This window comes from Acinonyx jubatus, chromosome C1 (assembly GCF_027475565.1).
Source record: "Acinonyx jubatus isolate Ajub_Pintada_27869175 chromosome C1, VMU_Ajub_asm_v1.0, whole genome shotgun sequence".
In the NCBI taxonomy this organism is placed as follows: Eukaryota; Metazoa; Chordata; class Mammalia; order Carnivora; family Felidae; genus Acinonyx; species Acinonyx jubatus.
Window position 1 is genome coordinate 148,560,755 of NC_069381.1, and position 19,074 is coordinate 148,579,828.

At 34.0% G+C, this 19,074-nt stretch overlaps 1 protein-coding gene across 8 annotated transcripts in view; it reads left to right on the forward strand.

The window, feature by feature from the left end:
* SLC4A10 (solute carrier family 4 member 10) overlaps positions 1 to 19,074 on the forward strand; it is a 305,973-nt gene that overhangs the window by 88,641 nt on the left and 198,258 nt on the right. For 6 of the 8 annotated variants that reach the window (XM_027055634.2, XM_027055639.2, XM_053215160.1 and 3 more), the window contains exon 2: positions 8,758 to 8,893. The exons of the other annotated variants lie outside the window; for them this stretch is intronic. In XM_027055634.2, coding sequence (XP_026911435.1) covers positions 8,813 to 8,893 — 81 coding nt within the window. In that variant the 5' untranslated portion in view covers positions 8,758 to 8,812. The remainder of the gene's footprint in view (positions 1 to 8,757; positions 8,894 to 19,074) is intronic. 8 annotated transcript variants of the gene reach the window in all.

The following is a 19,074-nucleotide window of genomic DNA, read 5'->3' on the forward strand; positions in this document are numbered from 1 at the left end:
GGTCATCCTCTCACTCTAAAATCCCAGTGATAATAGCTGTTAGAAATTTAATGGGATTCCTTGAAGACTTTTAGGTATATATTTAATACTACTTATGTTTAACAAAACACTTACTGGTTAATAGAGTTTTCCAAATATTTTGCTATTACAAATACTGCATAAACATCATTGCCCTTCTATCTTTGTGCTCTCATTCATTAGGATATTTTTATAGAATATGTTCCCAATAATTAAAATTTAAAATATTATTATGGCTGTATTTACAGTTAGGCTTAAGGAGCATTCTTTCATTAAATTAAAAAAAAGGAGCTTCTTAAAAGACTAATTACTGTCTTCTACAACCCATAAGCACTAAAGAGAACTATATAAAGAAATATTTGTTTAACAGAACAAATATTTGGTGACAGCAAATATCATGGCAGACATTTATAGTTTTTACTTCAGTTGAATTATCTTTGAAACCGCTCCTCTGTTTGCCGTAAGAATACCAGTTTTGAAACAGCCATCCCCAAACAGGTGTATTATAGTGGTCTGAAAAATTACCATTGGACTTCATTCTTTCATTGATTCTATAAATATTTTCAAGTATATATTAAGTTCAGGGAACTGTATGAAGTTTTATATGAAAATGAATCATACATAAATTTCTGTTTTAAAGAGCTTAGTAATTGAGAATGAGAGTGAAGATAAGGCCATATGTAACTCTAAAAGAAAGCATAGGGGTTTCAGGGAAGTCAGGAAGGAAAGTTGAGGATCAAGAGCTGAGAGAGAGAGAGGTAAGACCTCTCATGTGATCAGGGAAGGCTTCACGGACCACTGTGTCTTCCTAAATTTGGGTCAAAAGATAGGATCCAGGTCTATGGAAAAAGGGAGAAGCATGCATTCCAACAACAGCAGCAGTTGTTAAATACTTATTATGTTGTAGGTAGACTGGGTGAATTAAGCACTATATATTTCTAATTCCTTTAATCCCCAAAGAACACTGTGTAGATAGGTACTGTTGTTATCTCTACTTTACCAATAGGAAACAGAGATCCATATAAGTTTTATGACTTGTAAAATATGCTACACTTAAAAAATTATGGCACCAAGATCTGCATGTATAGCATGAGCAATGCTGAAGGCTTTCAAGTACCGAAAGATTATTGGGAATGGTGAGCTATAGGATGTAGGTGGGATCAGACAACTAACACAGAGGATCACTAAGATTGGAAAGGTCTATCAGGGTGAGACTCTGGAGGTCATCAAATGCTAGACTAGGGCATTTATGGGGAGTTTTTGACTAGTAACACAGTAATTTTAGATAGGATGAAATAATAAAGACTAAAAAAAATTGCTGGATTTGGTTAGCTAGCTGATCATTAACATATCAATTACATTTATTTAGTAATTACCCTCTGCCAGGATTGAGAGATAAATGTTTCCAAAATTGAGAATAATGAGGGTAGAGAAATGGCCACTGGATATAGTAAGGGGAAAGGAAATGGTTTTATTCTACTATGTACTTTCCCCCCTAACTTTAGCTTATCAAGTTTTACATGATTCATTGATTCTTCTTTCCACTTTCTTGATCTTTTATATTGGTAGACTATGCTAATTGTCTTATATATATTCTTTTGTTTAACTTTACAATCAATTTTATGGAATAGAATATTCCATATTCTATGCAATAAATTATTAACTATAATTTATTGATGAGAAAACTGAGGTTAGGAACTTAAGCAAGTTGCTCATGGACTCTGATTGATGAATCAAAGATTTAATCAAAATTTGCCTGACTCCCAAGCTATAAAAATTGTGTTATATCCTCGAATTTAAAAAAATCGCTCCACACAGTTGGTTATCTGGAGTGGCTACATTGCCATCTTCAGCTCTTGAAAACTGTACTCAATTATGTATGTACTTCTGATTGTTTCATAATCTTATACCACTTTTCTTTTTGTCTTTTTTTGGGGGACAGGAAGGAAATACTAAAACAAGCCAGCCTTCTTGGAATAAGAGCAAAGATTTATTCAGCAATTACTCTGTGCCAGGCACTATTTTAACTGCCTCACATATGTTAATCACAATTCTTGCAATAACCCTAGTAGGATTGTTATTACTTGATATGTAAGGAATGAGGCAGAGAGTACATAGAGGTCCCAAGGTCATAGAAGCAGGATTGGACATCATAGTCTGTCTCTATAGCCTGTGCTTTCAACCCACAGACCTCTGTGTCCTTTTGGCATATAAAGGGTGGGCTATGAGGTGTTTTAACTTTTCTCAGTGTTTTTTTTGTTGCCGTTAAAAATTATATTTATTTATGACCTGTGACCCAGTCTACATTAGAATTAAAAAGGACAGTCCTGTCTTCAATTCACCATAACTATCACTTTAAGTACGATGTTAGTATTGCCAAGATGACATTTTAATAATGGGTAAATCTATTAGAAAAATTCACTCAAAAGATTTGTTGATTTTATTGATTTTTTTTAAAACAGTGAAATCTTTAAAGACCAAACACATTGTGAATTTTTATTTATGTTTTCCCCCCATGTACTTGGCACTGGAATAAGTGGGGCCTGGAGAGAATAAATTTACACACAAAAATATTTGTTTTTACATATGGTATTTTGGAGATTTAATGGTTCTCCTGTGTGGTTTCTTGGCTAAAGGTGTGTTTGATAACCATTTGAAAGATTTCCTAAGACCACAAAAATTCATCTTTCTGTTTGTATGTTTTTGTGTTTCATATTTTGTAAGAGTTAAATAGCATTGCACTGGGTGAATGATTCTTCCTTTCTAGATCGATTCATACCATAGATGTCACAGAGAAAATATAAAGACTAATTTCATATTTATAATTGCATTTTTTAATTGAGGTATAGTCAACACAATGTTATATTAGTTTTAGTTGTACAACGTAGTGATTTGACAATTCTATGTGTTAGAATAGAATTCTGTTCGTGCACAGCACGAGAAGTGTAGTTACCATCTGTCACCATACACGTTATTATGGTATTATCGACTATATTCCCGATGCTGCATTGGTTTTTAATTAGTTAGCTGTGCCATATTTTAGTACCATTTATTCCAAGGTTGCTGTTTTGCTTTCCAATCTTAGGGCATATTCCTTAGAGACCAGTGTTATATCTTTGTGTATGTGTACAGAAACAGGGAAGCTTATTTTTTCTAGGTTTTTGTTATTGTTGTTAGAAAATGTATAAATATAGTCATATTTGGTTTAATTATCCTTAACTTAAGTCTTTGTCTTAATGTATGCCCAGTTTTCCTTTATTTTCATATTCACATATTGAGACTATTATTTTACATAAAATTTATATGATAATACCCAGTTCTGGCAAGGCAGTGAGGAAATCAGATATTTTTCTTGGAGAATGTAAGTGGATATAACACTTCTGGAGGGTAATTTGGCAGTTTTTATCTAAAACTACAAAAACGTTTATACTCTTTGATCCAGTAAGTTTACTTATTGTAATTTATCCTAAGGAAATAGAGGATATGTATAAGACTGTTTCTGGAAAGATGTTTATCATGCTATTATTTATAGTATTGAAAAATGAAAAAGAACACCCCGAAATGTCTAAGATTAGGGATTTGGTTAAATAAAGTATGGTACCTCTATTTGACAGAATACCATTTAACCATTAAGCATTGTTATAGAAATTTTTTTTTCATATAACATTGAAGTAGGTGTGAGAGCTGATTTGCCAGAAACAGTCTGTACCACCATTAACCCAATAGAAATAGCATGAAAATAGTCACACACACGTATATTAATAAACGATATGCAAGGCACATCCAGAATGATTTTTAAAGTATTGATAATCTAATAGAAGTAGATTTGAATATTTTTATTAAATTAGAGCAGAAATATGAATACAACATCAGAAAGACTGAAATTTGAGGCATAGGTTTTAGTGGAAAGAGGAAGCACATAGAAACAAGAGCAGTTGTTCAACTTTAAAATACTTCTCAGAGGGGTGCCTGGGTGGCTCAGTCGGTTAAGCGTCCGACTTCGGCTCAGGTCATGATCTCATGGTCCGTGAGTTCGAGCCCCGCGTCAGGCTTTGTGCTGACAGCTCAGAGCCTGGAGCCTGTTTCACATTCTGTGTCTCCCTCTCTCTCTGACCCTCCCCCGTTCATGCTGTCTCTCCCTGTCTCAAAAATAAATAAACATTAAAAAAATTAAAAAAAAAATAAAATACTTCTCAGAAACTTTTTCCTCTTTTTATTGTAAAAATATGGACTCTGATGTATATATTTGTAAAATGAGTCATATTGGGGGATATCTTTTAAAATTCATTATTTCATCTATTTTTTCAATGTATGTTTTACATAGTTGATTTTGTACCACAGAAGTATATTTGAGATTTTGGTTTTCACTTAATATTCTGTAATGTACACTTTTCTTTGTCATTAACATCTTTCATTCATAATATTCAGTGGTTCACATGGCATTTCATTTTTGTTATAATTTAATTAACCTTTTCTTGTGTTCCTATTTTTTCTCTTCTTGTAATGTGGCACCAAACGTCTTTGTGCATAAACTGTAATCTCCATTATTTCCTTTGGACAGATTCTCTGAAACTGGATATACTGGAAAGATGAAATATTATGAAAATGTTTTTAATGTTTATTTTTGTGAAAGAGAGTGCGAGAGGGGGAAGGGCAGAGAGAGATGCAGACACAGAATCCGCAGCAGGCTCCAGGCTCTGAGCTGTCAGCACAGAGCCCCATGTGGGGCTCGAACTCATGAGCTGTGAGATCATGACCTGAGCCAAAGTCGGATGCTTAACCGACTGAGCTCCCCAAGAATGAAATATTTTTAAGGGTCTTAATACACTTTCCCAAATTACTTTGAAAAGTTGAACTAATATACACTTTCTAAAGCAGCAGTATATAAAACAAAGTGAATTACTTAGGTTTTTCAGAGGTATTCTCTGAAATCAGTTATCTTTAAGTAAAAATAAAAAATGGATGCTTTATGATAAAAGTAAACTTTAATATAAAAAACTTTTGACTCTATGAATATGTTTCTGAAGTATTTACTATGTTTCTCAGCCTATCAAAAACATATGAAACAACATTAAAATGGAAGTTACTTTGCTGAAGATAAAGTACATATTACAAAGATAAAATTAAAAGACATAGTGATTTTATTGTGGAAAATGAAACAGGAATTCTGAATTCTAGCCTTGGTTCTGCTACTAACTGACCTTGGACAAGTCCCTCCACTTCTCTAAATTTCAGTTACCTTATGTGGAAAATGAGGGCATTAGATCACAAAGTTCCTGAAAGGTGAAAAACAGAAGCTAAATATATGTTAATTATTGTAAAGCTCTTGCTGCTTTTAAGATGCTGATCCTTTATTATTTGAGGTGGTCTGATATTCAATAAATCACTAAATATGTAAAATTACTTTTGATTTATGCTTTTCACCCTTTTGGTTCTTTCTTAATTCAGGCCAAGGAGTTCCTTTGCTATGCTTTGGCTGTTCCTCATCCCTTTTATCAAATCTTTGTTAGAGAGATTTGTTAAGAAAAATGTAGAAGCATTGTGCTTTACTAATACAAGAATATCTAAATAACATTGCTGTAAGTAGCACCTTGTATGAATAAGTTTTTCACAGTGCAATGGTCATCTAAAAAATGGATATCTATTAATTGTAGTTGGTTAGTCTATGTTGAATTACTATTAAGTGGGTCAAGTAATGAATTATAAATAACTGTTCCATTTAAGTGATTTTGTCAACTAGATGGTAGAGAAATTAAAAGCTTTGTATTCCAGATTTCATATTTTTATTGCAGAGATTGTGTAACTACTGAAGAAAATTAGATTTTATATAATAATAGTGTCCATGAAAACAAAGTTTATATCCATGTTATGACAAAATATATGAAAGAAAATCTCAATGTTCTATTTATTTCTCATTTATTTAGTCATTTATAGTAACTTTGTTAAGTGCGTTATAAGAAGACACAGAAGGAAGATAAAATGAGTCTTCTCACAATTTTCTGGCTATTTTATAAAAACTAAACATATGCACATAAGGATAAATAAATACAACAGAGCATGTGATGAAAGTATATTGCTTGTCAAGATGAAATCTCTAATAACATAGAAGGTTAGGAACTAATCTTACATTTCCTTCTCCCTTATTTTTCACAGTTGATCCCCAGATTCTATCCCTTTTAACTAAAAAGTGTATCTAGAATCTATCAATTTCTTTCCATTTCTACTGTTACCACTTTTGTTCAGGCCATCATTATCCCTTGACCAAAATTATCTAGCTTGTCTCTCTGCTTCCAGTTTTGTTTTACACACTTGATTCTGTGCCACAACCAGGGTCTTGTAAAATTGCAAAACTGCTTATGTTTGATGGCTTCTCATTTCCCTAAGGATAAAGCCCCATGGCTTCTAAGCCTTCAATGGCTTCTAAGGCTTTCTGTGATTGGACTTTGGTTCAAACTTCTAGTCTTGTCTCTCCCTCCTGTCCGACTTACACTTCATAGTCCAAACACGCTGTATTTACCATTCCTTGAATGTGACCTGCTCCTCAGTTTTAGCAGTACTTCCTTAAGGAGATACTCTCTGATCCCTAGACTAAGGTCAGACGCCTTGTTACTGCTCTTACATTGCTTCCTATTTCTTCTGTTATAACAAAATATATTTAAAACATGTTTAATTAACTGGCTTTTGTGATGGCATATTATTTGTTGTCTTGAAGTCTCTAGCACCTATATAGTGTCTGACACATAGAAGATGTTTGATATTTCATACATGAAAGAATGAATATATAAAGGGAGATGATATAGTTTAGGAGGGTATTATTCAGAAGATAGGTCTTCAAGAATGAGTCCTATTTTGATTACAGTAAGAGAGTAAATATTGCATAGATACAATAAGAGATTAAATACTGTTTCCCTACATACTTTTTTCATCTAGGTGTGTGATTGTATACATATAGTGGAAATAGAAATACTGCACAAGTTTAGTTAGAGGTAGTAACTTCTCTAAAGGGATAGTGTGAATCAGGCTATTGAAGAAGCCCGATGTCTTTATTGTTTTACAAAAAACAAACTGTATATATTTAAGGTGTAATAACTGTTTTTCCCAGATATATTGAGATATAATTGACATCCAACGTTGTGTAAGTTTAAGGTGTATAACATGTTGATTTGATACATTTATATATAACAAAATAATTATCACCATATTATAACTTTCAAGTCTATAATACTATATTATTAACTACAATCACTATGCTATACATTAGATCCCCAGAACCTATTTATCTTCTAACTGGAATTTTGTACTCTTTGACCAACATCTCCCCTTTCTTCCCTATTTCCTGTCCCTCACCCCTCAGCCTCTTAAAGAAGCCCAATCTTTAAGATTCATTTTGACTAGTCTCCCTGATAATACATATTATGCTCATCAAATGTCATGAGTGGGTGAAGGGAAAGTATAATGAGTTATTAGTCTATATATAAAACATTTTCTGTAAGCACTTTAGCTATCATTAAATTTTATTTAGTTTATTTCACAGGTTTATACACAAAATGTTCACAAGTATATAAATGAAGTGTTCATTAACTCAGGCTATACATAATGTGAAGGCTGTTTTAGGATAGTATGTTGTACTTAGTGTCCTAACTTTGAATTCAGTTAAATTGATTATAATTTTAGTCTATTTTTTGTGTCATTTCTAAAACACAATCTTTTGCCACATGGTAAAGAAAATATTTTCAATATTACACTGTGTATTAACTAACTGGAATTTAGTGTTTAGAGCCCCCCACAAAAGAAAATCTTTTCATTTATAATTTTAGAGGATATTGTTTTTCTGTTATCAGATTGCTTTATCAGTCTTAAAATTCCTGATTCCATGATGTTGTGGTGAAAGAAAGCATTATAAAAACCTTGTTGAACACAAATAAAATTCAGTGAAAAATCACAGTAAAAATGCTAATAGCTTACATAAATTTCTTTCCTAGGTTTAACCATGAAATTTTGGAATTTGATAAAAGCACATTGTATTTTGCATGTTAAACTCTTTACAAGAAGATCTTAAAATATAAAAGGTAGTTTGATTTGAAGCATGTTGGTCTAAATAATATGAGATAAAAATGAAGTTCCTAGGAATTAAAAGTGAATATGTGCTTACCTATTTATTTATCGACTGTTAAACACAATTTTCAAAGATTACTAGAATAAAAATTCTTCATTTTTAAGGACTTCTAATTCTGATGGGTTGGATGAGTGATGATACATATGGTTTGGAGGGAAGATTCCTTTAAAATGGGAGTACAATTTGCTTATTAAATCATTATCTAAAGCTTAGTCATGTACGAAGAAAACTGCCTAATAATTAAGAGTTGATATTTTAACATGGTATTTGCAGCAGACACATTGGATACTTAATTAAGTAGAACATTGCTTATTTTTTTTAAAGGATTGACAAAATCAAACTCTTCTTGGCAAGTGAAATTTTTATAGTAGCAGAAGTGGGAAATCTAAAGGATGTGGCTCATTCTCTGTTTGGATGATGCAGAATTGCTCCAAGCAGTAAGCTTACTGTTTTCAGACAGCATTAACAGCTTCAGCAAATACAACTGTGTCATCGTCCCTTAATACGGGGGTGTTTGTAACTGCAAAGGGGAGACGATAAACAATATATGAGATTTGATATCTTCTTGATGGCTTAAACAGATACTGATGGACAGATCTGCTGTTTGATGTTTTCTTCACTAGCCCTGAAGATGCTGAGACATAGAGATGGCTGTGATTATCTTTTATAAGACAGGAAATGCAATCTTTAGGGGTTTCTGGAAATAGAAAGGTCATGCAGTCTGGAACCTGTGAGCCTTTTCAATCTCTAAGTCATCAGGTATGCTCTCATGAATTATGATGATACTATTAGATTGTTGAGTTCTTGCTTTTTCTAGCTCTTAGTCATGTAGAATATATTAATCAATGTAATTGTTTATTATCAGATTTTTCTTAGGAGATTTGAACAAGTGATATTTATAGTAATAGACACCAGCTGTGAACAATATGAATTTTAGAAATGCGTATGTGTGTGTTTGAGTTCATGTTTACTTTAGGTTTCTTTTGAGGGGGGCAAGTGAGGAGTAAGGAAAGAGATCCTTTATTTGTAATTAAAAGCAAGGTTTGGGGCTCTCCAGATTTTTTCAGATTAAGCCCGAATACAGTCATGTGCATCTCTTATTTCGAATGATAAAAATAGCACAATTTGTTCAGTATGATAAGGATACGTCATAGCTGGCTGCTTATAGATAGTGAAATATTAAAAATTTTTTTATCTGGAATTTCTTAAGCATAGAAATAGATGTTGCTACCATTGTACAACCACACAGGAATACAACTTTGATGAGTAGAATCGTGTTTGCCCACATCTAAGCTAATTTCCTAAAATTTATATTGCAGTATCTGAACTGTTTTAAAAGGCATAAGTTTAAATTATTTCCCAGATCTATTGAAATAATGATGCTCTTACTCCTCTTAATGTAGATGTCTGCTGAAGGCATTGCTTGTAGCTGAAAGCAGATGATAAATCTATTTTTTGTTTTTGCTTTGTGTTGTTGTTGTTTTTTTACAAAGAATGCTTGTGACATTTAAGCTTGTTTCAGATTTTTTGATACAAAGATACTCCGCATTAGCTTAGTTTCATTTTCAAAATTAAAAGACTTGACTACATTAAACATGTTAATTACAAAGAGTAGGGAATCATCACAGCAAAGAATTTGGATTTATGTGTCCATTTTATCTTGAAACTCTGCTGGTTATCTTAAACTATTTTTATTAAAGTATAATGAATTTAACTTGGTTTTGTTATAACATATCTTCAGAATTGGATAAGACACTGTGCCCGTGTTTGACATTCCAATTTTGAAGAAAAGGATATTTTATTTTTTTACATTACACATATTTCTTCCTTAGTTTTAGAGGGCTTGTTAGATATTTGACCAGGTATTCCATTTTAAATAAGCAAAAAGAATGTTGCAGCATTTCTCAACAGAAAGATGGCTTTGTTTTCATGATTTTGTAGCATGATTAGGATTTAATGCCTCATCAGGGTGATGCTATAGTAATGAAAAGGAGTATGTTTATCAAAAGACAGAAGTGGGAGTCTGAAACAGTGATTTACTTCAGTTAAGGGGTTGGTTTCTCCTTTTTAATTAAAAACACATTAAAAATTATACCTACTGATATTGGCTATAATTTATATGTTATTCAGGCTACTTAGCCAGCTTATATTCTTATTAGTAGGGAAGATTGCCATATTCTTAAGCTTGATTAGTTTTGGAATGATTTGGATATACCTTTTAGTTGCTACAAAACCTGTTTAATCTGTTAGAATTTATTTCCAGTATTTGCATGTATTAGTCGCTATGAGTACATTCTGTTTCTTGGCATTGCTCTGGGATTCTTCTAGGTATTGGTTTTACAGCATTCTGCTATTTTTCACTGTATTCATGACCTTTCAAAAGAACTAAACCATAAAGATTTTTGGTTATTTTCCTTTAGTGGCATTTACAGGATATCTCAGTAATTTTGTAAGGTAAAAAAGCTACTGCCTTAGAGTTGTCATTTCTTTTACATGTTGGAGAAAAAGTTCTCTCTGTTGCTATGTCAAAATGCATTACCTTAAAAAGTAAAGATTGGTTAGAATGTCACGGACAGTTAAATTTAATGTCAACCCTTTTTCCTGTGTGGCCAGATGATCTTGACCTTTTGAATGGATTTGATTGTAAGTCTGCCCAGCAATGATTGGTCATCTGCTTTTTACAATGGCTGCCTCTGTCTTTACTATTTTACACAAACATTTTACATCATAAAGGTTTTCTAAAGGTAAGCTGTCTATAAGCAACGATTTGAGTAATTGTTCCGTTTAGTCAACATTATGTGGACTGAATTTGCACAATACTGCATTTGGTGTTGTGAGAAGTACAGCAAAGAAAAAGTTGTGTTTTGCTTTCAAGGAGATTCTGAGAAAGTATATGCAATGAGCCATGCTCATGTTTTGAATTGACTTTTCAAAGACGGTATGCTACGATCAGTTTTAACTTGATTTATAAACTAATGAATCCTTGGATGAGTTACATGTAACTCTATAATGCATAATTTATTGTATCAAGGCATTGTAAAATATTTTTGTGTGTTTTATGAGCCATAGTTGGCAATTTATGTTGAGAGTAAAGGTGGATGTAACCCATTGGCAGGAAACAGAAGCAGGGACCTTACGAATTAGCTCAAAAGAGGGATGTGACCAGTCTAGTCTTATTGTGTATTATGGAAGGGGACTTTGACTTCATAGGGATTAAACTTTGGAAATCAAGACTCGCAAGTTTGGGAGCGTTTGATGCTAACTAGGTCATTAGGGAGTTTTTTTCAATAAAATGGGGGCAAATGAGACTCACTTTAGGATTTGAGAAAGGGGACTGAGAGAAACTTATATGGATGTAGGCCTTAGCCAGCTGGCTGTTGTACATCCAGGCACCACTTCTTTTCACTTTCATACCAGTATGCTGGCTAAAAGTAGCAAGGAGGTGGGTAGAGTGGATACAAAACCCTGGTTTCTCCCAGAATCCTAAAGTGGGGCACACTGCCCCGTAGTGCCTACAAAGTGCCTGTTCTCTTGTATCAGAGCAAGAGAAAATTGACTTCAAATTCTCCTGGTTTGTAACAGCTAGCTGGCTGCAGTAAGATGTGGTAAGTATGGTGGTTGAGTATCTGGACTGCCGTGTTCACTGGGTTCAGATCTTAGCTATACCACTTACCAGCTATGTGATCTTGGGCCAGTTACTTAACCTTTCTGGGTATCCGTTTCCTCATTTGTAATATAGAAATAATAATGGTACCTATCTCTAAGAGTGGTTGTGAAGATGAAATGAGGTGATATATATAAAACATTTGTAAAACTACCTGGTATTTATAACAAACACATTATTGCCAAAATTATATGTTGACAGACATTAGTATGTACATTCTCTGAGCTAGGATGAGCTATCAGCAGGTGTTAGTAATAGTAGTCATGTAGTTTAGTTTTGTTACCTTTCCTTCATTTTCCTTATCAAATAAGAAATTGAGTCAAAAACATATGGTATACTGAAATAAAGATGGCTATAAAAATGCAAACAAGGAAAAACATCCTACATCTGATTGCATTATAACATTTATTAACTATAAGAATTGTGATTTGATGAAAAATGTTGTGTTTAAAGTTTTTTTTTGCATCTGCTTATAGGCTGACTTAAGTTTCTGTTTGTATTCTGTGTAAAGATTCTTCGCTTTCTTATATTACACCAACTACTTCATTCATGACAAAAAAAAGATTATGGGGGCTTTGCAGGTCTTCCTTAATTGTAGTTGAATATTAAAATTCAGGAGTAAATATCCAGGTTTAAGGGAAAAATAGAGAAGTTATATAGCTTAGACTTAATGATCTGAGTTATTTTTTTAATCATTAAAAATGTCCAAGAGGTCCCTGGGTGGCTCAGTCAATTAAGCGTCCAACTTCGGCTCAGGTCATGATCTTGTGGTTCATGAGTTGGAACCTGGCATCAGGCTCTCTGCTGTCAGCACAGAACCCAATTTGGGATTCTCTCTCTCTCTCACTCTCTCTCTCTCTCTCTCTCTCTCTCTCTCTGCTCCTACCCTGTTTGTGCTCTCTCTCTTTCTCAAAAATAAGCATTAAAAAAATGTCCAGTACAAAAACGTTCACTGACAGTTAAACACACTTGTTTTATTTGTTTCATTTTAGTTTTATTGGTTAATGTTTTTATTGTAGGTGAAAGACTAAAATGATATGTGTTATAAATCCAATACTGTATGTGAATAGACCTATTCAAGTTCCTATTTGATAGAGTATGCTATTTTGAATTGCTGGTGTTTATTTAATGTAAAAATATCTACAGTTGACCCCTGAACAATGTGGAGGGGAGGGGTGCTGACCCCTTGCACGGCTGAAAATCTGTGCATAACTTTGATTTCCTTAAAACTCAACTACTAAGAGCCTGCTGTTGACTGGAAGCCTTAACTGATAGCATAAACAGTCAATTAACACCTATTTTGTATGTTATATGTATTACATTCTGTATTCTTATAATAAAGTAAGCTAGAGAAAAGAAAATGTTAGGATAATCATGAGGAAGAGAAAATACATTTACAGTACTGTGTACTGTATTTATATTTAAAAAAATCCACATATAAGTGTACCTGGGCACTTCAAACTCATGCTGTTCTGTCAAGCCCCAGAGTCCAAGTGAGTAATTTGATAGTTGGATGAAATATACATGCTTAAGTGTTATGATCTCTTTGCCTTTTAGTTCTCTTCTCTTGAGCAATTTTCTCAATGTGCAGCTATTTCTTTCAAATTGGCACAGGGTCAATCAAATCTCAGCACCGTGCAATTTCTTCAAACAAACATACAAAATACTATGATGTTCTAGTAAGCACAGTACTGGGGAGAGATATAAAGACCAATAGGTCCCTGCTTCAGGAAGTCACAGGTAGTGAGTCATAAACACTAAATACAAGGCACTACAACAGAATGTAGAAAGTAGTAAGTGCCTTAGAGATTCAAAAGAGAGAAGAAAGAAGCGTAAATCATGATGCTGTGAATTCAGTGGGCAGAATATTTCAAGCTGAATGGGGACAGGAGAGGAGAGGCTAGATGAGAAGGTAGGGAAGTCTGAAAAGGTAGCATCTGAGGTAGACCAAGACTGGCCAAGATGGGAAAGGTCCTTTGGGGCAGAGGAAACAACATGAACAAAGACATGGAAGCAGAAAGCAAATAGTATGTTTGACTAGTATTGACTAGTTCATTTTGGCTATAGCCCAGTAGGAGAATTCAGGCTAACACAGGAAGGTGTGTTGGGACCAGATAGTACACAGTCTTGACTGTTAGATTATGATTTCTAAACCGAGAATATGTCTATGTTGATTTACTTATTGGGAGAAAATAAAATAAAAAACCAAAAGAGCAGCACCTATATTTTACAGTCATTCTTAGAGCTCTAACCCTCTTGAGACTTTGAAAATGAAAATTAAATTCCTGAGTAGATTTAGTAGTTAGTAGACAAGGTAGGGGGTAGAAGCAAAATGAAGGATTTTAATAAAATTCTCTATCAAAATTGCACGTGAGAGCATTTCTGTCTATCCACAACCACTCAAAAGTCCTAGATTTCAGATCCTAAGAGACCTCCTGCTTGTCCCTGATGTAAACTCTATTTTATTGGTAGGTAATCTGATTTAGCTTTGGTTTTATTTTTGACATTTACTAGACCAAGGACAATCTAGAGGGATCATTTTAATACAATGAATATACATGTCACTATGGTGAATATTTGGATAATAAAGACTTTGTCTTAGGGAAAATTGGAACTAGAAATGCTGTTTATAATCATGGAAGTTTCAGGGATATTTTAGGTTTACTCATTGTTCATTTAGAAACGATAATATAAATCATCATTGCTAAATACTTTTAATATTGCCTTTAAATCTCCTCCATACACCAGAAGCATTTCAGTATTGCCTGTGGTTAGTAAAAAAGCTGGGTAACATCCAAGAGCAGATTTCCTTTAAATGTGACAGCTGGGGTGTGACTTTGTTATCAGACCCAGGAAGATGATACTTGTGCCTGGGAATTGTGAAAAGATTGGAATTGAATACTCTTACTTAGCACATAATCCATATAAAGTATGTCAGAAGTGAAACGCATGGAATACCACCAGTGTGAGTAAAAATGAAACCAGACACAGTAGCTCTTCTGGCTCTATTTTTAACAGACCCATATAATTGAGAATATTCTGTTTCTTTCTATAGAAGTCTGAATTACTTTAAAACCTCATTTTCTCGTTCTTGTGAGGTTCTTATTAATCCTTATGACTTCACATTGCCTGGGAAAGGGTAATACTTCTAGTAGGGATCCAATAAAATTTCAGTGCTTGTTTTAGAATCATAGATTCATTTCTGGGAGAAACTTGGAGATCATTGGGCTTTGGGTTGCTTTAAAACTTTAAAACATTTAAACATTTTTTCTCAAAAAAAAAGTAGATAAAAGACATTTAGTGATGTGATCCTTCCCCCACCCCAAGCATTTCAAAAATGATAATACAGAATGTAAATAAGAATTAAAGATAATTGAATGTCTTTATCAAACTCTTCTTTCTAAAAGGCAAAAAGGGCCTGGTTTCAATGAAGCACATTGCAAAATGTGCTGCACTTAAAGGTGTACATCTATTCGTATCCATTTCTTTTTTCTAAAAAAAAATTATTCAATCTCATAAGAATTTGAGTCTATTGCATAGTATAAAGGGAGGCAATACGGCATAATACTTAACAGCTAGAGTTATCAGGCTGGATTCCCTTTGTCGGATCCCATATCTTCCACTTTACTGGCAATGTTTATTTTAGGAACATTACTTGAGCTCTATTCTCCTCAGGATTGCCAGCTGTAAAGTTGGGATGCTGATGTACTAATGTCTAGATTTCTGATGAAGTCAATTGAATTAATCAATTAATAAAAGTAAGGTAACCTGAAACAGTGCTTAGCTTACCAAGTGCTAGTCACTATAATTACTTCCCACTGGACTAGGTAAAGTTGAGGAGAAAGTTATAAAACCTACAAAAGATATAAAACAAATCTGTCTCGTCAAAGATCTTATGTATATACACACACATACACACAAATTTAGGACATAGGTGTGTATACATACATACACATTATACTTTAATTATATATAGTATACTAAGTAAGAAACTAAGTAGTTTGCCTAAGATTAAAATTACCAGCAAAGGATATCGTGATATAAGATCCAAACTGGAAAGTCTAGCTCTAGAACTCCTGCTCTTAACCACTTTGTTTTACTGCCTAGGGTTCTGTAAATGTGAGTTAGATAGCCATGTATAAGTTAGTATATTCTAAATGCTGAATTGAGATAAGAGATGTCAAGGCAAACTGAAACTTCTAGGGAAGACTTCTTGGCAGAGGTGTTAACTGACTTTCATTACACCCTTTTTTGGGTTTCTCTTCCACTACAAATAATACATGTAGAGTCATTAGCACAGTTCCTGCCATAGTGCTCAATAAATTATAGTTATTATTGCCATAATCTTTCTGATAGTTTCTTCTCTATCTTCCCTAATTGGTGCAATGTACTGTTTGAAAATCATGAGCTAATCTATACTCATGACTGAAATTACCCACCAGTGATTCTTAATTGTGACTATACATCAGAATCAAATGTTTCGCTTTTTAAAAACATTGAGGCCCCAAGCGTATCTCAGAAATACTAAAGTCTATGGAGATGGAACCCAGCTTCTTAATTTACAAAAACTTTTCCAAGTGAATATCATGAACAGCCAAAATTGAGAACCGCTGCTGTACGTGGTGATTGTAGAATAGAATGGAAGGGGTCCCTCGGTGGCTCAGTTGGTTAAGTGTCTGACTTCAGCTCGGGATGTGATCTCATGGTTCATGGGTTTGAGCCCTGCATTGGGCTCTGTGCTGACAGCTCAGAGTCTGGAGCTTGCTTAAGATGCTGTATCTCCTTCTCTCTGCTCCTGCTCTGCTCACACTCTGTCTCTCTGTCTCTCTCTCTCAAAAATAAATAAACATTTAAAAAAATTAAAACAAATTTAGAATCGAATGGAATAGAGTAGAATAAATAGAATTCCAAACCTATAGTTTGTGTCTGCATCCTGATCTCTGTCTAGTGTTCTAGACATCGCATCTTATTAGACATCTCTGCTCATTTATCTCACAAACACCTCAAACTTGGTATGTCCCAAACTAACTTACTATTTTCTCTTCAAAACCTCTTTGTCTTCCATAGCATGATGACCTGATAATTTTGTTTCCACTTTTTTTTTTAATCCTAACCTTACATCCAGTTACTAAGTTATGTAGATTCTTTCTCTTAGGGAGTCTAAAGTTTACCCCTTCTTTCCATAGTCTTGACCTTAGTGTGACTTCATATTCTTTTTTCACTGGGACTATTGTAATCATTTCTTAACTGATATTTCTTTTTCTTCCTGTTACCCATCCCCAAAGTAACCTACGCATCATCATTCAGCTGCCTTAGTACTCTTTCCAGAATGTAAAGCAGCGACTGGCATTTGCTTACTTACATTCATTCTAAAACTCCCCATTACCTTCAAGATAATTTTCAGGGTTCAGAAAAGTGAGAGTATTTGTCTTTCTCTGTCTGACTTATTTCACTTAGCATAATGCCCTCAGTCCCAGGGGTATAGCTCAGTGGTAGAGCATTTGACTGCATAATGCCCTCAGTCCATCCAATCACATTTGCTGTCACAAATGGCAAGATTTCCTTCTTTCTCATGACTTAATAATATTCCATTATATTTATTTTACCCACTTACCTATATTGGACTCTTAGATTATTTCCCTATCTTGGATATTATGAATAATGTGACAATGAACATAGGAGTGCAGGTATTTCTTCGAGATCATGATTTTATTTCTTTTGGATATATATATATCCGGAAGTGGAATTACTGCAACATATGGTAGTTCTATTTGTAATTTTTTGAGGAATGAGGAAGTGACATTTATTTATTTATTTTTATTTATTTAAAAATTTCTTTTTAGCGTTTATTTCTGAGAGACAGAGAGAGCAAGTGGGGGAGGGGCAGAGACAGAGGGAGACACAGGATCTGAAGCAGGCTCCAGGTTCTGAGCTGACAGCACAGGGCCTGATGCGGGGCTCGAACCAACAATCCGTGAGATCATGACCTGAGCCGAAGTCAGACGCTTAACGGACTGAGTCACCCAGGCGCCCCTATGAGGAAGTGACATTTAAACTTAACCATCTTTAATTAAACTCAGTCTAAATTCTATTAGTTAGCTAGAGACAGACTCTCTCAAACCTTTAAAATGCTCTCCTTTTTGCCTATAATATATTTGGCCCCTCATTTCTCTTTGTTTTTGCCTGGCTAACTATTATGCCACAAGATTTACTTAGATTAAGCATTGCCTGCAACTGAAATATTCCCTATTCCTTTAGAGTGAATTAGGTGATTTTCCCTAATGTTCCTCTGGATCCCAGTATTTACCTTAATTGAAACACAATGCATTCTACATTGTAGTCATTGATTTTCCTATCTCGACTATGAACAGTTTAAGGGCAAAAGCAGTGTCTCATTTCTTTTATTTTTATTTATTTATTAATTTATTTATTTAGAACACAAGCAGGGGAGGGGTAGGGAGAGGGGTGGACAGAGGATCTGAAGTGGGCTCTGCACTGTGGACTTGAACTCACAGACTGTGAGATCATGACCTGAACTGAAGTTGGACTCTTGGCCAACTGAACCACCTAGGCGCCCCTCTTTTTTCTTTAAAGCTAATACAAATACATTGCCTGGCACATGGTAACTACTTAATACATTTTTGTTGAATAACAAAATAGGGAATTAGTATGACAAGTTCATGGAAAAATAAGGCTTATGTTACTTTGGGCACCATTAGGAATTTATATTACCTGAGATACATAAATAGGTACCATAAATAGGTTGAACCAGACTTAAGTATTTTAAAGTAAAATTAAGGAATTTTAGATTTTATGAATAACTAATATAATGCCTTTGCGGTGTAGCATATTGGTTAAGAGTATTGACCTGGCTTCAAACCGGTCTATGGCCCTTAATTGCTGAGGGTTCTGGGAAAGTTTCAGGGCCTCTTTAAGTCTCAGAATACTCATTGGTTTAAAGATTCCTAATGAATAAATGTCTGTAAAGTTCTAGCACTGTGTCTGGCACATTGCAAACCTTACAAAACCTTTGTTGTTGTTGTTGTTAGTTCTCATTATTACTGTAATTATAAGCAGTGCTGAGAAAAGTTGGACAGCTAGGGACTAACAGTTTCAGAATGTAGAGTTAGAATTATCTAGTGACTGACCATTCAAATGGCCATCAGAAAAGCCAAAATTTTAGTTCTAGTTCTAGCTCTACAATTGCCTTGCTGGAAAACTTGAATGTATCTTATTTTCCTCATACAAAAAATTACAGTAAAAGTCGCAGTATTAA